Source organism: Lynx rufus, unplaced genomic scaffold (genome assembly GCF_022079265.1).
Source record: "Lynx rufus isolate CCGP_SWC_20201006 ecotype Redwood Valley unplaced genomic scaffold, mLynRuf1.p SCAF_11, whole genome shotgun sequence".
Taxonomy (NCBI): domain Eukaryota; kingdom Metazoa; phylum Chordata; class Mammalia; order Carnivora; family Felidae; genus Lynx; species Lynx rufus.
The window spans coordinates 28,562,312-28,577,640 of record NW_025814825.1 but is presented as its reverse complement, the minus strand read 5'-3'; the positions used below and the strand labels follow the sequence as shown (position 1 = coordinate 28,577,640).

Sequence of the window (15,329 nt, the reverse complement as noted above, 5' to 3'; positions counted from 1 at the left end):
AAGATTAGGTTTTGAAAGGGCATTTTCATCTCTAAGTCCACAAGAGCAAACATTTCATCTACTGTGGCTCTTTTCCTTATTTAGGAGTAGATTTGGTCAGAAAAGGAATTCCAACTTCTCTCTGCAGCATCCTTCTTCAACATCTTCAAAGGAGAAATGCCAGGTAATATGATAGCCTGTCTGCTTTTCGTGTGTGAGTCTTAATTGATAGAACTGTGAAAATTTAACCTGATTCAGATGTGAAGAAAATCGCTGGCATAATGGCCCCTGGTATCTGTGTTGTATGCTCTGATTAATGAAGCATCTTCATGTGAAACTGAAAGGACCAGCCAACTTTGTAAAAGACACTCTTTAACCCAAATCTACAGCAGAATCTCTGTTTTGCCCTCAGAAAGTTAACACAGGGATAGAGGATGTGGGAGTTGCTGCCCCTGCAGCCTGCTCCATTCAGTGGTGATGTACCAGTTCTGGAGAGCCCTACCCTCTAACGTGAAGGTTGAGAAAACCACCTGGGATGTTGTTTGTAATTTACTAGCCACTAGAACCTTGTGCCCATCTCTCCCTGTCCTGTAGCCCCCAGATGCCCTGAGTGCTTCACTAAGTAAAGACTGGACCAGACTCTATCATTCAGTGCTCTCTTTGGTCTTTGCTAGTTAAGGGTTATGTTACTGGTAAAAGTTGAAAACTCCCCAAGTTCAGACTCCTGTTTCAAACTTAAAAAAAAAAAATTTTTTTTTAATGTTTATTTTTGAGAGAGAGGTACAGCATGAGTGGGGGAGGCACAGAGAGAGAGGGAGACACAGAATCCAAAGCAGGCTCAAGGCTCTGAGCTGTCACCACCAAGCCCGATGCGGGGCTCGAACTCACAAACTGTGAGATCATGACCTGAACTGAAGTTGGGTTGATGCTCAACCAACTGAGCCACCTAGGCACCCCTCAGACTCCCATTTTAGATTAATATGAACACATGTAGAACAGAGAACGTTTCTTTGACTTTCCATGTTCTGTTCTTTTAGCAATAGGGATGTGAAAAAGGTTAGATTTGTGTTGTTGCTCTAGGGAAACTCACATGAAGTGTAAAGTAGGAAAGAGTCAAAAGATTTAAAAGTGAAGAGAAGGAAGTGCAGCTCTACGATTGTTCTTAGCCCACGGTGCCTGGATCAGGGTGGGCTCGCGAGGAAGGGCAGGAAAAGTCTGCACAACCCGCACCTCCTAGAGCCGGCTTTCCCACCCAAGGGAGGCTGCAACCCCCGCCCCCTGCCCATCCCCCTCCTCTCACCACACAGAAAGGGATGGAGTGAAGAGTGTAGTTTGGGGGAATTGGGTTTTTAAAAAAATGGTATATAATGGCGGGTGGGTTTCAGTGCTTGACATGCCCCCTGCCCCTTTTTGTTCGATGCCATCTCATTCTTTCCTGTCAGCCTCACTACCCTGGGCTCTAGTATTTGCTTATGGCTCCTCAGTGTTTTGGGGAAAGTAGTAGGAGCGTGAATTAGAAGCTGGCATATCACTGCAGTGGTCTTCTTTCTCCAGGACGGCGTCACGAGAAAGGATGGAAAGGATAATACTTCTGAGCACTTCAGTGGAAAAGTGGAAGATGCAGAATCTTCACCCGGGGCCCTCCCTTCGTCTTCACTGTTGGCTAAAATGAGAGCTAGGAACCACCTGATTTTGCCAGAGCGACTGGAAAGTGACAGTGCGCACCAAGAGGCATCCGCTCCGCCATCTGCCACCACGGAACACGATGATCTGCTGGTGGAAATGAGAAACTTCATTGCTTTTCAGGCCCGTGTTGATGGCCAGGCCAGCACTCGGGAGATCCTGCAGGAGTTCGAGTGCAAGTTATCAGCCTCACAGTCTTGTGTCTTTCGAGAACTATTGAGAAATCTGTGCACTTTTCATAGGACTTCTAGTGGTGAAGGAATTTGGAAACTCAAGCCAGAATACTGCTGACATTACTTTCTAAACTTTTGATTGACTTTTCCTAATGGAAATTTCTGGTTATTAATCCTATAACTAATAATCATGTTTGTCAACAGAAGTTGGCCGCATTTGATGTTTACTTTGAATGATATCTACCTCATAATTTAAAATTTCAAGGAAGAAGACATTCATCTCCAAAACTTAAAAGTTTTAAAAATACTTGGGTTGATGTTTTCATTTTGGCACTATGAATTATGTTATAAAATCAGGGACCTGATAGTTAATCTTTGGATCGCATTTGTTCCTCTACCCAAAAGATGCTGTCGGGGAGCACATTACTGCTCGTTTAGATGTTTGTAGACCAGAAATCTCAAGAATTCTTTTATTGGTGCTAAAAACATGTCTTATATTCATTCAGACCTGTTCAATAAATTAGTTCATCAATATCTGGTAACAGATACTTATTTTGGAGGCATAGGTTTTAAACATTTAAACTTATTTGTTACCCATAAAAAATGAGATTTGGTGTCTTATGAATATATCTGTCTCATAGTCTTCCTTTTAAGATACTGTTAAATCAGCAGGCATTTTCATTAGTAAAGCATGAAATAGCTTGGTAATAAATAAGACCTATACTTGCAAAAGGTTGTAGTGTTACTAAGCTTATGTTGGCTTTACTTTAAGCCAAGTGCATCTTCTTCCCCCCTACGGGGACTGTCTTTTAGGAATATAAAATGTGTTATCTTAAAAAAATACACAAAACTTTAAGCAGAACCAGAAGTAAGTACAAATGAAACCACCAACATACACGTGCACACAAATGTCACTCCAGACCACAGCCGATATACCATGATTACTGTGTAATGACCACCCTGGCGGCCTGCTCCCTCTGTTCACATGCCGAGCGGTAACTTGGAGCATTTTTTATTTTATTTGTTGTTTGCTTTCTGAGGATGCTGATTACTTTGTGTTAGGCACCGTCGTTCCCCTTGTGTGTTGTGTTATCTTCTGTCCAGCGGTTTTCATCTGTCTTTGTGCTTTGCATTTGCTGTGACTCTCCTGCTCCAGAGGTTTGCTTTGTAGCTGTTTCTTGGCTGTTGTGATGGTGTTGTTCTGATCCTCTGTTTTCTTAGCCTTGATTTTCTCGTTTCCTGCCCTTTGTTTTATCATCTCAGCTCTGAAATCTTGTTTTAAGTTCGTTGTATTGCTTGCATTTCTTCTAGAGCGGTCACAGTGCAGTTTGTTTCTTGGATTTGTTTTCTCTGTCCTGCTATATTTCCTGTCTGCTTTTTCTGTATCATGCTTGCCTTCCTCCTATGCCATTTCTTTACATCTTGCTTCTGCTGCAAGAGAGCCACTCTGCCCATATCTGTATGTTCTTCCCTGTGACGCAGAGGGAAGGGAAAGGACTTGGGTTGGGGGTCTGGGAGAGCCTCTGCTGGGCACCACACAGCCCTGGTTGGAGGATTTGCATTTTACCTCTCTGGTCTGAGGTTCTGTTTGATAGCCTGGGCCCAGGCATCCCTACCCATAGACAGGAGATGGCAGAGAGTCATTCCCGCTAGGATTTTCTGCTTTTTAAAAAAAAATTCTGTCTTATTCATCTTATTCTGTTTTTAGAGTGATTTATATGTTAGAGGAAGAAGATGCTATTATTTTCTTTAGTCTGCTGTCTTTATCCAGAAGTCATAGATGGGATTTTTAAACAGCTCAATAAATCCTGAACTTGAGAATTTGGCTCAGAAGGGAGTTAAAACTCCCTGGGAAGTTCTGGGAAGAACTGGGAAGTTCTTTTTTTTAATTTAATTTTGTAATAATCAGCCTATAAGAAAACTACTTCCCCCTTGTTCTTTGATTGAATTTAGTTCATTCTATCTTTCTTGTCTGAGATCTGAACTCTGCTGAGCAAGAGAAGTTGCACCCTTCTTGTCAAGTAGAAAATGCTATCAAAAGGGACGATGCAGTCAAAGCAGAGTGGTCCTCACTCCAGTTCTTGTCTCAGCACTACCACTGGCATGCTGGGACCTCGGGCAGGTCGCTGCTCTGCCTGTGTCTCAGTGTGACATCTATGAACACTGTCACCATGCCTCCCAGGTGGACAGGCTTAGAGGACGATGCTCTAAGTGTCATGATTTTAATAATAGTAACTTATTCATTTAGATAAAATCTACTTTTTGCAACTTTAAAGGCTTTGTACAATGTAGATAGATTTAATGTATTTAACATGTTATATTGGTATCAAGCTATAAAATTTTCTGAAATTTTAAAACTTCCTTAATTTATACATGAATATACTATCACTGTGTAAAAAATTTCAGGCAATACTTTGTCTCCTCACTGTTCTTGCTCCTGTCCCAGAGATAAGTACTGTATGTCGTGTGTATTCTTCCAGGCTGTGTCCCAGGCATTTATAAATACCCATGGCAGAGACTGCTGCTCTCATGTGCATTTTCCCCTTTTCCTTTACTGACAAGATTTCCTGAGTTTTACCTGGGTACGTGACTACTCAGCTGCAGACTTGACTTCCCGGCCTCCCTTATAGTTAAGTGTGGCCCTGTGACTGGGCAATGGGATATGAGCAGCACTTCCAGATTGGGCCCTTAAATAAGGGACTGGTGTACACTCTTCTTGCCGAGATGTCGGGGGACCTTAAGCAGTGACATGGGATCGACATAGGTCGTGTGTTGAGGCTGGAAAAGCTGGCCTGCTAGCCTTGAACTGCTTTCTTTTTACCTGTTCCTTAAGAATAAAATAAATTCCTGATTTAACCACTGCCTTTTACAGTCTGTTTATTACAGCCTCCAGTTTTGTTTTGGATATGTGATCTATGTAGATTATGTCATCCTTTTTGCAGCTAGCTTTTCATTGGACATTATATGCAAGATATCTTTTCATCCCTACAATTATGGCTTTACCTTCATGGAACTGCTGGTTTAAAACTTAGATTTTTTTCAGGGTGCCTGGGTGGCTCAGTCAGTCGGGTGATCCCAAGGTCATGGGATTGAGTTCCGGATTGGGTTCTGCACTGAGCATGGAGCCTGCTTAAGATTCGGGGCGCCTGGGTGGCTCAGTCAGTTAAGCATCCGACTTCGGCCTAGGTCATGATCTCGCAGTTCGTGAGTTCAAGCCCCGCATCGGGCTCTGTGCTGACAGCTCAGAGCCTGGAGCCTGCTTCAGATTCTGTGTCTTCCTTTCTCTCTGCCCCTCCCCTGCTTGTGCTCTATCTCCGAAAAATAAATAATTATTAAAAAAAAAAAAAAGATTCTCACTCTCTACCTCTGCCCCTCTCCCTGACCTACACTCTCTCTCAAAATTTTTTAAAAAATTACATAGATTTTAATTTTAATGGATATAGTGAAACTGCTTCCTTCCGTTTATACTCCATCCATGAAAGGACCCCATTCTCCACACCCTTGCCAACAGTAGGTAGCATCAATCTTGGGAGGTTTGTTCTGTTTTTAACAAGTCTTGTGTTTGAAAATACCTTGTTTGAGCTTGAATTTCCCTGAAAACCAAAGATTTCCATGTTTTTTGACCATTTGTAGATTCTCTTGAGTGTTGCTTGTTCATATCATGTTTGTCTAGTTTTACAATTGGTTATTAATCTTTCAGGGTCCCTCCCCCCAAAGAAAAATGAAGAGGCAATTGCCCCAACTATTATTGAACTTTTTCATTCTTCGTTCTTTTCTCTGTTCATTCTTTTCTCCACTGACTTGAAATGCCAGGTTTATCATATGCTAAATTGTCTTTTCAAGGAGAATGGATCTAGATGTCTATTCTACCAACCACACTCTTCACTGTCATTTGATTTTGTACTATGTTTTGCTTTCTATAGGCAAGTTCCTAGTCCTCCCTGCCTCTGCCCCCATTGCCATCTTGTATATTTCCTGTTTCAGGTGAGTCTTAGAATCAGTTTATAATGTCACTAAGATTGTATTGTTCTTTTGATTGGGATTGCATTAGTTTATTGACTTGAGGATAATAGACTTCTTCAAATTAATACAAATTTTCCCATTAGGATCATGATAGGTCTCATTTTGTTAAAGTTTTTTATATTCTTGGATAAATTTTTAATAACTTTCTTCATAAAGATCTTGCCACTTTTCATATTAGGCTTATTCCTAGGTATTATATAGATTTTTAGTTTTCGTTGGAGATCTTTCTTACATAAAAATTTGGAGAATCAGAACATTCATGTATCTACTTTCCTTATGATACCATTTATCATACAGAAGTTTTAAATTTAAGTGTAGTCAAATTCAGTCTTTACATATTTTTCCTTATTTGAGGATCCCTTTCCTAACCTGATGTCATTATTACATTCTCATAAATTGTCTTGTAAATTCCATATGGATAGTTATTTTTCTAGCATGTTTAAAAAAAATAGCTCATCCTTTCCTGATTTGTGAGGCTATCGCTATGATTATATCCAATTTTCATGTAACTATGGGAATATTTCTGGGCTTCTGTTAAATTGGTCCACCTATCTAACTTTGCCAATAACCCACTGTTTTAATCATTGTAGCTTTATAATTGGTTATTGTATATGATAGAATGATTTCCCTCATCTTCCAAAAATGCCTTAGTTCCTAGTTCCATATTTTAAATAGGGCATTTTTAATACATATTTATTATGAAGACATAATTCCACCGGGTCTTTCACTTACAATAAGATCATATGCATCTTACATTTATTTCTAATTATCCTATAGTTTTGGTTGCTACAGTAAATAACATTAGAAAGACATTTTCTAGTTGATAAGAATACTGTTGATTTTATATATTGGTGTGTATGTAGCAACCCTGCTAAACTATTTTACTAATTAGTCTATAAATTGTCGTGTATGTAACAATCGTGTCAACTGCAAATAATGACAATTGTGTTTCTTTCATTCCAATTCTTACATACTTTAAATTCTTCCAATATGATAACCTGATAATGTAGGTGACAACCATTGGCATCTTTGTCTTATTCCTGACATCAAAGACAAACTTCTAAAGTTTTACCATTAAATATGCAATTGCTGTTATTTTCTAGCACATGGTCTTTATCAGGTTAAAAAAAATGCTCTTTCCAGTCCTAAATCCAGTGCTGAATTTTATTAAATGCTTTTTCTGCATCTACTGATCTGTTAGTTTTTCTCCTTTAAATATCTCTCTTAGTGTCATAAAGTACAGTCAAGTTTTCCAGCATTAAAATATCTTTTAGACTTCCAGATTGACAGTGTTAGGGAGTCCATGGACCTGCTATCCAGAAAGCAACTATAACTGGACAAAATATCAAGAGAGCCCCCCTCCCCTGCCAGATCAATTAATGTTTCTGGAAATAGTCCTAAGGACATACTGCAAATGAAGACACAGTCAAGAAAATCAACTAAATCTTGGTAAGAACAGCAAGAGTCTGTGACTCTTGAGCCACAACCCATTTCTTCCCTGCCTTTTCCCACCTCACTGTGATGACAGATGCTGTAATCCAGGTGGATTTAGCCACGAAGACAGGGCTCCCTTCGTCTGTTCCCAAAGGGTACAGTATCTCACTGGGAGGAGTATGTGACCAGCATTTCTCATCCCCTCCAGCTCCAAGTTGCAGGGATTAAGTTCATGGAGTTAAAAAGTACAATAACAGGAGTGCCTGGGTGGCTCAGTTAAGCATCCAACTTTGGCTCAGGTCATGATCTCACAGTTTGTGGGTTCAAGCCCTGCATTGGGCTCTGTGATGACAGCTCAGAGCCAGGAGCCTGCTTCAGATTCTGTCTCTCCCTCTCTCTGCCCCTACCCGGCTGGTGCTCTGTCTCTCAAAAATAAATAAATGGTAAAAAAAAAATTTAGAAAGTATAATAACATTTAAAAATTTAGATGGGCTCAGCAGATTTGAAAGGGAAGAAGGGTCAACCAACTTACAGATAGATTGATAGAAATGATGCTATCCAAAGAGCAGAGAAGAATAAGAATGATGAAAAATGTACAAAGCCTCAGAAAAATGTAATATACCATTAGGTACACCAATGTGTGCATAATGGTAGTACCAGAAGGAGAAGAGAAAAAGAAAAAATATTCAAAGAAATATGGCTGAAAACTTCCCAAGTTTATTGAAAAACATCCATGAAGCTCAAGGAACTCCAAGCAGGGTAAGCACAAAGGGACCTACAGGCACATCATAGTAAACATGCTGAAATCAAAGACAGAACATCTTGGAAGTAGCAAGTGAAAGATGACGCATTATTTACATGGGAACTTCAGTAAGATGACCAATTTCTCGGAAGAAACAATAGAGGTCAAAAAGCAGGGACAACACTCAAAGTGCTCAAAGAAATAAAACTATCAATCAGGAATCCTAGATCCAGCAAAAATATTATTCAAAAATGAAATACATACTTTTCCAAATAAAAACAGGAAGTTTGTTGCTAGCAGTCCTGCCTAGCAAGAAATACTAAAGGAAGTTCTTCCAACTGAAAGCAAGTGATTTCAGATAGAAATGCAAGTCCACATAAACAGCCCCAGTAAAAGTAATCGTGTCATTATAAAAGACACTATAAATGCATATTTTTTCTCCTTTCTTTCCTAAACTGATTCAAAAAGCAATTGTATAAAATAGTATGTGTGTACTGTATTGTTGAGCCTATAACATGCAGAAATGTAATATAGGTGCAACCCTTTGCCAATAACAACACAAAGGAGGTGGGTGGGAGCAGAGCTGTAATGGGCTAATGAAATGGTGACAGGTGACAAAACAATAATTATAGCAGTGTACTGTTGGGTTTGTAACATTAATAAATCTGTATAACTAATACAAAAAAGAGGAAAAGGCAATAGAGATATAGAGGAATAATGTTTCTATACATCATTGGAATTAAACTAGAAAAACAATCTTTAACAGATTCTGTTAACTGGTATATGGTAAACCCTAGAGCAACTGCTAAGAAAATAACTAAAAAAATAGTGAAAAATCATTAATGAAATTAAAATACTACATTACAAAAGAATTCAATGCAAAAGAAGAGTAAAGGAAGACAGATGAATGGATAAACAAAATATAGCATGCCCATGACATGGAATATTACTCTGCCATGAAAAAGAATGAAGGCCCGATACATGTTATCACATTTGAGGGTGAACCTCAAATATATTACGCTAAGTGACAGCAGCCAGACAGAAAAGACTATATATTGTATGATTCTGTTTACATGAAATGTCCAGAATAGACAAATCCATAGAGCTAGATGTAGATTGGAAGTTACCAGAGGCTGGGAGTAGGGGAGTGGATGTGGAATGACTGCTTAATACGTACGCAGTATTCTTTGGGAGGTGAGTAGGATGTTTTGGAACTAAACAGAGTTGGTGGCTGCACAACATTGTGAATGTACTAAAGGTCACTGAATTTTAAGTGAAAGCACTTAAAATATTTCCAGGTGTTCAATATTGCTTTCAGTCAATATGGTAAGTTACATTTTTTTCTGCAAAATCGTGCATTTTATCTAAGTTTTCAAAGCTGTTCCTTTGTGGGTATCATCTCTTTGTCATTGGTGTTCTGCATTTCATTCTAGTTTGTGTGGATTTATTTTGATCTTATATGGATTTTGTGCTTCCTGAATTTGAAGATTTGTGTCTTTCAATAATTCTGGAAAACTGTAGGCATTATTTCTTTGAATATACATCTCCCAGTTTTCTCTATTCCCATCCTTGTGGAACCCTTTCTTTCTAGTTTTCTATTTAAGCCATCCATTGCATTTTTAGTTTTTTATTTTGTAACTCCATTTTTAGTTTTAAAACTAAAATTTTTATTTCTAAAGCTGCTCCCCACCCCAAACCTTCCTGAGTTTGTTTCACATTATCTTTCTCTTTGAATTTTTCTTTTATGGTTATACTTTTAAGCAGTTGTTTTTAAAGACTGCATCCAATTACCGCAAGGGCTGAAGTTTTTGGTATTTGTCCTGTTCTGTGTTGTATCTGTTGGCTCTTCCCCACAGTGGATTGTTTTGTGCGGTTTCTAACGTTGGATGCGAATTCTCTTCAGAGGGATGGTTATCTGTGGGTGTAAACCATGCCTCTCCAATGTGGTTTTGCATTTGTTGATGTCCCATGATATTATCAGCCTGAGACCAATTTTTGTGTTAATTTCTTGGCTTGAAGCTTCCTGGATCACATGGTAGTGTGTAAATTTGAACTCTAACCCATGTGAGCCTATAGTTATAAATTTTCAGAGAGTGGGTGTAGGGGTGAGGTATGAGGAGAGGAAAACACCCCCAGGAAGAATTCAGGCTCGAGAAACGCTTCTTTGTTCCAGGAGGAGCCCATTGTTTTTCTGAGGATTGTGGCTATAATTGGGGGTCCTGCTCTGACTCCCTTGTCTCTTATCCATATTTTGGTGGTAAATCCAAATTTCTAGATTTCAGGAACAGCACTTTTTTTTTTTAAGTTTATTTATTCACTAAGAGTGCGCGAGTGAAGGAGAGACAGAGAAAGAGGGAATGAGGGAGAATCCTAAGCAGGCTCCACGCTGTCAGTGACACTGACAGCGTGGAGCCCAACGCAGGGCTCAAACCATGAAATTGTGACCTGAGCCGAAACAAGAGGTGGACGCTCAACGGACTGGGCCCCCCAGGTGCCCCCAGAAATAGCACTTTACACTGTGCATGCACTACTCTATATTCTTCAGGTTCTTTTTCATTTGTAGGCTCTGACATTTTACTTTGTGAAGAGCTCAGCTTTTACATTATAGAATGTTTCTTATTTACAAAGACCTTTAGATGATCCTATGTGTTATATTGCTGAAACTATGGTATTTTCTGATTAGTCATGTTGGTAAAAAGGGTTTACAATAGTGCTTGGCACAAAAAATAAGAGCTTAGCTGTTATTATTTTGTTGTTGTTGTTGTTACTGTTGAATTATCTTTATAGTTCTAAGATTTTGACAGCTGATTCTCTTATATATTCTGGGTCTTTCAAATATCATCTATAAATAATGACAGAATTTTCTCTTGCTTTTCAATACTATCACCTCTTATTTTTTTCTTACTTAGTTTCTCAAGCCCAGTGATAGCCAGGATTGGTGATAAGGGTGGCCACTTCCCATATTTTAAGAGTATTTGTGCTGTTTCTGGTTGATACTTCTTTTTTTTTAATGTTTATTTTTATTTATTTTGAGAAAGAGAGAGCACGAGTGAGGGAGGGAGAGAGCGGGGAAGAGAGAATCCCAAGCAGGCTCTGTGCTATGTGGAACCCAACACAGGCCTTGATCCCATGAACCGTGAGATCATGACCTGAACCAAAATCAAGAATTGGATACTTAACTGACTGAGCCACCCAGGTGCCCCTCTGGTTGATACTTTTTAATGCATTAAAAACTTTTATTCCTATTCTTAGCTTACAAATTATTTTTTATTAAGAATGAATGTTTAATTTTTCATTTGCATTTTCTGCATTTACTGTGATGACAAGACTTTTCCTTAATTTGCTACAGAAATTAGTATAGTAGATCTAGTTTTTGTTGAATCAATTCATTCAATCAATCCTGGGATGTTCTCAATACTGGGTTGGAGGTGGGGGTTCCCTATCAGGTCATGATAATAGTTTGCTTTTAAATATATTGCTGGTTTCAGTTGGCTAACATTTTATTTGATTTTTAACCCTTTAGTTCATAAGGAAATTTGCTCTACAGGTTTTTTTCTCATTTTTTGATGTGTTCTCTGTGTGTGTACGTGTGTGTACGTGTGTGTGTGTGCACATGTGTGTGTATGAAGGTTATATTACTCTTGGAAAATGAATCGGGACACTTCTCACCTTGTTCTAAGAAGATTTCATACAACATGGGAATTTATATGAACATTTGATGGAATGCTTGTAAAACTCTTTGGGTTTGGTCCTTTTGGGGGAATGTTTCTGCTTGATCCTTCCAATCATTAAATTGATCTTTAGCAATGTTAATTCTGTTAGTCTGTCTATGCCCTGCTGTGTGTCTTCTAATATCACAAAATACTGCTCATTTCTGAGATTTGTCATTGGTCCTTCTTTCCTAATATCCTATTCCTTTGTCATGGATGCATTAGGCTCTTTTATCCCTCCAGTGTGTTAATTATTTTTAATATCTCCTTTCATTGCTTCTAGTCAGTTCCTTTCCTTGAACTCCAGTGCTGCAGTTCATTGTTTTGGTACTAATTTTTATGGTGCTGGTTTTCCTCTTTGATGATTGATTCTTAGTTAATGTTTGCATCGATATCTCTGAGCTCCTCTGTCGGTCTGTCTACAGATGCTCATGTTTATCCTAACCTGTCTTGAGCACTGTGGAGGGAACCAGGCTCTGCTGCTAGGGAGGGAGTTCCAAAGCAAGTCTCAGGTGCATGCGGGCCCCATTTCTCCTGACTGCTTCCAGCAGAGGGCATGGCAAAGCCCCTCTGTTCAAGTACCTGCCTGCAAGGCCACAGTAGGGGTGGGTGAAGGTCGGGGGGAGAGGGCCCAACCTCTGCCTCATCCTAACAAAATGACCTGCTGCTGCCTGCAGAACCGCTGACTGTGGGCTCAGCACCCAGCCACTCCCACACTGGCAGCCGCCACCTGCTCTCATCCCATTGTGTCTGCCCTTCAGGGATGCTTCATAATTTCTGATTCACAGTGGGCCCTCCTTTATTCATCTTCCAACACTTATTGATATATCTATATATTTCATACAACTATATATAACTATTTTTATATGTGTATATATATTTTGTCTGGAAGGGGTGTCAAATATTTATGCTCAGTCTACCATTTCATTCAGTCTCCATGTAATGACTCCGATTTAACTTCTTTAACCTAAATGTATTAACATTTAATTCATGGGAGTAATTTTAGAACATATTTTTTATCTGAATCTTAATTTACTGCCCAAGTGGGAATGGTTCTTTCAGAAGTTGAATTTCACTTTCCCATTCAGTGTCCTCTGTTGTTAAATCTCTGGGAGCTTCATTTATGCAGTGAGGGAAGGGAAGGTAACCTCCTGATGATCCAGTCACACCAAGGGGACATTTTATACCTCCATTGGCACAAGTGTCTGAAGTGAATGCAAACTAAGTAACTATCTACAGGAGAAGAATGTCAGCTAACATTTTTAGTCTGTTGGACATGTTTTAATCCTCAAATTAATGCCTGGAATATAATTTTGAAATTGTTTTCCCTGGAATATAAAAATTTCATTTTGCTAAGCAAGTAACCTGAGAGTAAACGGAAAATACTTTTCACTAACTATAGGAATGAAATTTGGGAGGTGAAGAATCTAACAGGACCATAATCAGTTCATCCCCACAGAAGAGGCTCTTTGCAGTTCTACGACCACCTGCCCCCTGGTAAGACCAACCCAGCAAGAGTGTGGGAGACCTGTGCCCCCAAACCTATGTATTGCATCTGTGTATTGTAGATTTCAGATCTAAAAACCTTTGTTCTGCCTATTTCCTTTACCTGTTTTGTGGATTTCAGATTTGAAAAAAGTCGAAAACCAGCTTCGATTTAGATTATGGCTTTGGATAGAGTCTGAATTTAAGACAAACACATCTTTACATCTGACTGATGCATCTCATTAGTATTGTCACTGTCAATAACTTCTTCTAAGCTGCTTGTTAGAACACGCTGCTTCTTTGGAGGAGAAAAAAGGACAGCGCCTTAGCTTGAATCTTGGTTTGAGAAACTGTGTATCTGAATATTGGCCACCTCCATTTATCATTTTCTTTTCCGCAATGAATTTGGTGCTTTCAAGCTTGTAGGCACTGTACAAAGAAATCTACAAACATTTTTTGTTTTTCACGACAGGGTAGACCAGACCACTCCCACTCAACATGGGGACCCTCAGGGAGGAGGCCCAGAGAGGAGGGTGGTTCACATTCTCTGGTAACCTTGACCTTAGGGCTCTAACTGTAATTTGGAAAACAGTGATACGGCTTCTGAAAACTAGGCGTTTAACTCTCCAGCCTTGGCGGGGGGTCGGGGCGGTGGGGGAGGTGGTGGGTGGTGTGAGGTGGGGAGGTGGGGAGGGGTGGGAGTTAGACCTTTGTAACTGTGGCTGTCCACTTTAGTTTTGGGGAGAGGCTGACACCTCCAGGGCAGGGGTCTTGTTTGGATACAAACACCAAGGGTGGGAGAAGATGGTCAGCAAGGGACAGAGGTGCCTCAGGTTTCCCTTGCTCCCAGGAGACCATCCTGGCTTATCTCACAAGGTAAAGTTTTACTTTAAATTTGAAACACCATCTCTCCCCGCTTTCATTTGTTTCTTCCTCGTTCTTTCACATTTCTGCCTCCTCTCCGTTTGGTTTTTAGTGGGTCATAACCAGTAATCGCAATAACCAAAGCTCCATTTTTAAACCCATGATATCAGGAAAATGGCTTTGTAAAGCTGTGCTGTAGTCGGTACAGGCTGCTGGTGCTGTGGATGGAACTCAGCCCTGAGGGCGCTCAGGGTTGGAAAATCTGTGCCCTGGGTGACACCTGGGGTGCACAGAATGTCCCCCTGGGAGAGTGGCTGCAGAGACCCTGGGAACTGGGGGACCACACATTTCACTGTTAAGAAATCAGGATGCAGAATTGTGCACCATATAAGATGAGTTTGTATCCAGGTAAAAGGCAGAGGAACAGGGAAAGATGTAAACAGCTGTTCTGCCTTTAAGAGGACAAAGTGGGTTTAAAGTTCTTTTTCATTTGTCGAACTATTATAATAGGTCACATTTTAGAATAATTTTAATTTGCATTAAAAAGGAGTCTCCCTCCATTTAATAACCACACTTTGGAACCTCAAACATTCTGAGATATCAAGGCAAGAATGTGATATATATAATTTTAATGTTTATTATTTTGAGAGAGAGAAACAGAGCGTGAGCGGAGGAGGAGCAGAGAGAAGGGGAGACACAGAATCCAAAGCAGTCTCCCAAGCTGTCAGCATAGAGCCCAGTATGGAGTTCGAACCTATGGACGATGGACCATAAGATCATGACCTGAGCCGAAGTTGGAGGCTTAATTGACCGAGCCACCCAGGTGCCCCAGGAAGGTGGTATCTTAATAGTGTTTCCAGCTGCTTCTCTCTGCCTCCACCCAGGTAACTCTCTGCCTTACTGCTCACCTGTTCTTCAGAGATTTCAGCCCCGACTCTCAAGCTTCTCACTCCTGGAGATAAATCTTCATTTGTATGGTACTTTCCCTACCCCCTGCATTTCCCCTTTTTCTAAGTAGATTCTTACTAGTTTTCAATGAAGTACCTTTTAAGTTATGTTCTTTCATGAAGGCAGAATATTTTGCCGAGCTTTTGCAAATGTGAAGATTATGCAAAATTTGTTTCAGATCTGTTTCTTAGAGAACTAAATGTGACAAAGGAATCCACCATCTCAATTCCTTTTCACTTCCTCTCTCCGAGGTAACTAGATTCCTAATGTTGGCATATGTTAACCCTC

At 39.8% G+C, this 15,329-nt stretch overlaps 1 protein-coding gene across 3 annotated transcripts in view; it reads left to right on the top strand.

Moving 5' to 3' along the window:
• The window catches only part of ERCC6 (ERCC excision repair 6, chromatin remodeling factor), a 78,930-nt gene extending 74,087 nt beyond the window's left edge, over nucleotides 1–4,843 (top strand). For 2 of the 3 annotated variants that reach the window (XM_047073098.1, XM_047073099.1), the window contains exons 20-21: nucleotides 85–163; nucleotides 1,534–4,843. In XM_047073098.1, coding sequence (XP_046929054.1) covers nucleotides 85–163; nucleotides 1,534–1,953 — 499 coding nt within the window. In that variant the 3' untranslated portion in view covers nucleotides 1,954–4,843. The remainder of the gene's footprint in view (nucleotides 1–84; nucleotides 164–1,533) is intronic. The other variant, XM_047073100.1, reaches the window with a different exon arrangement.
• Nucleotides 4,844–15,329: the final 10,486 nt, after the last annotated feature.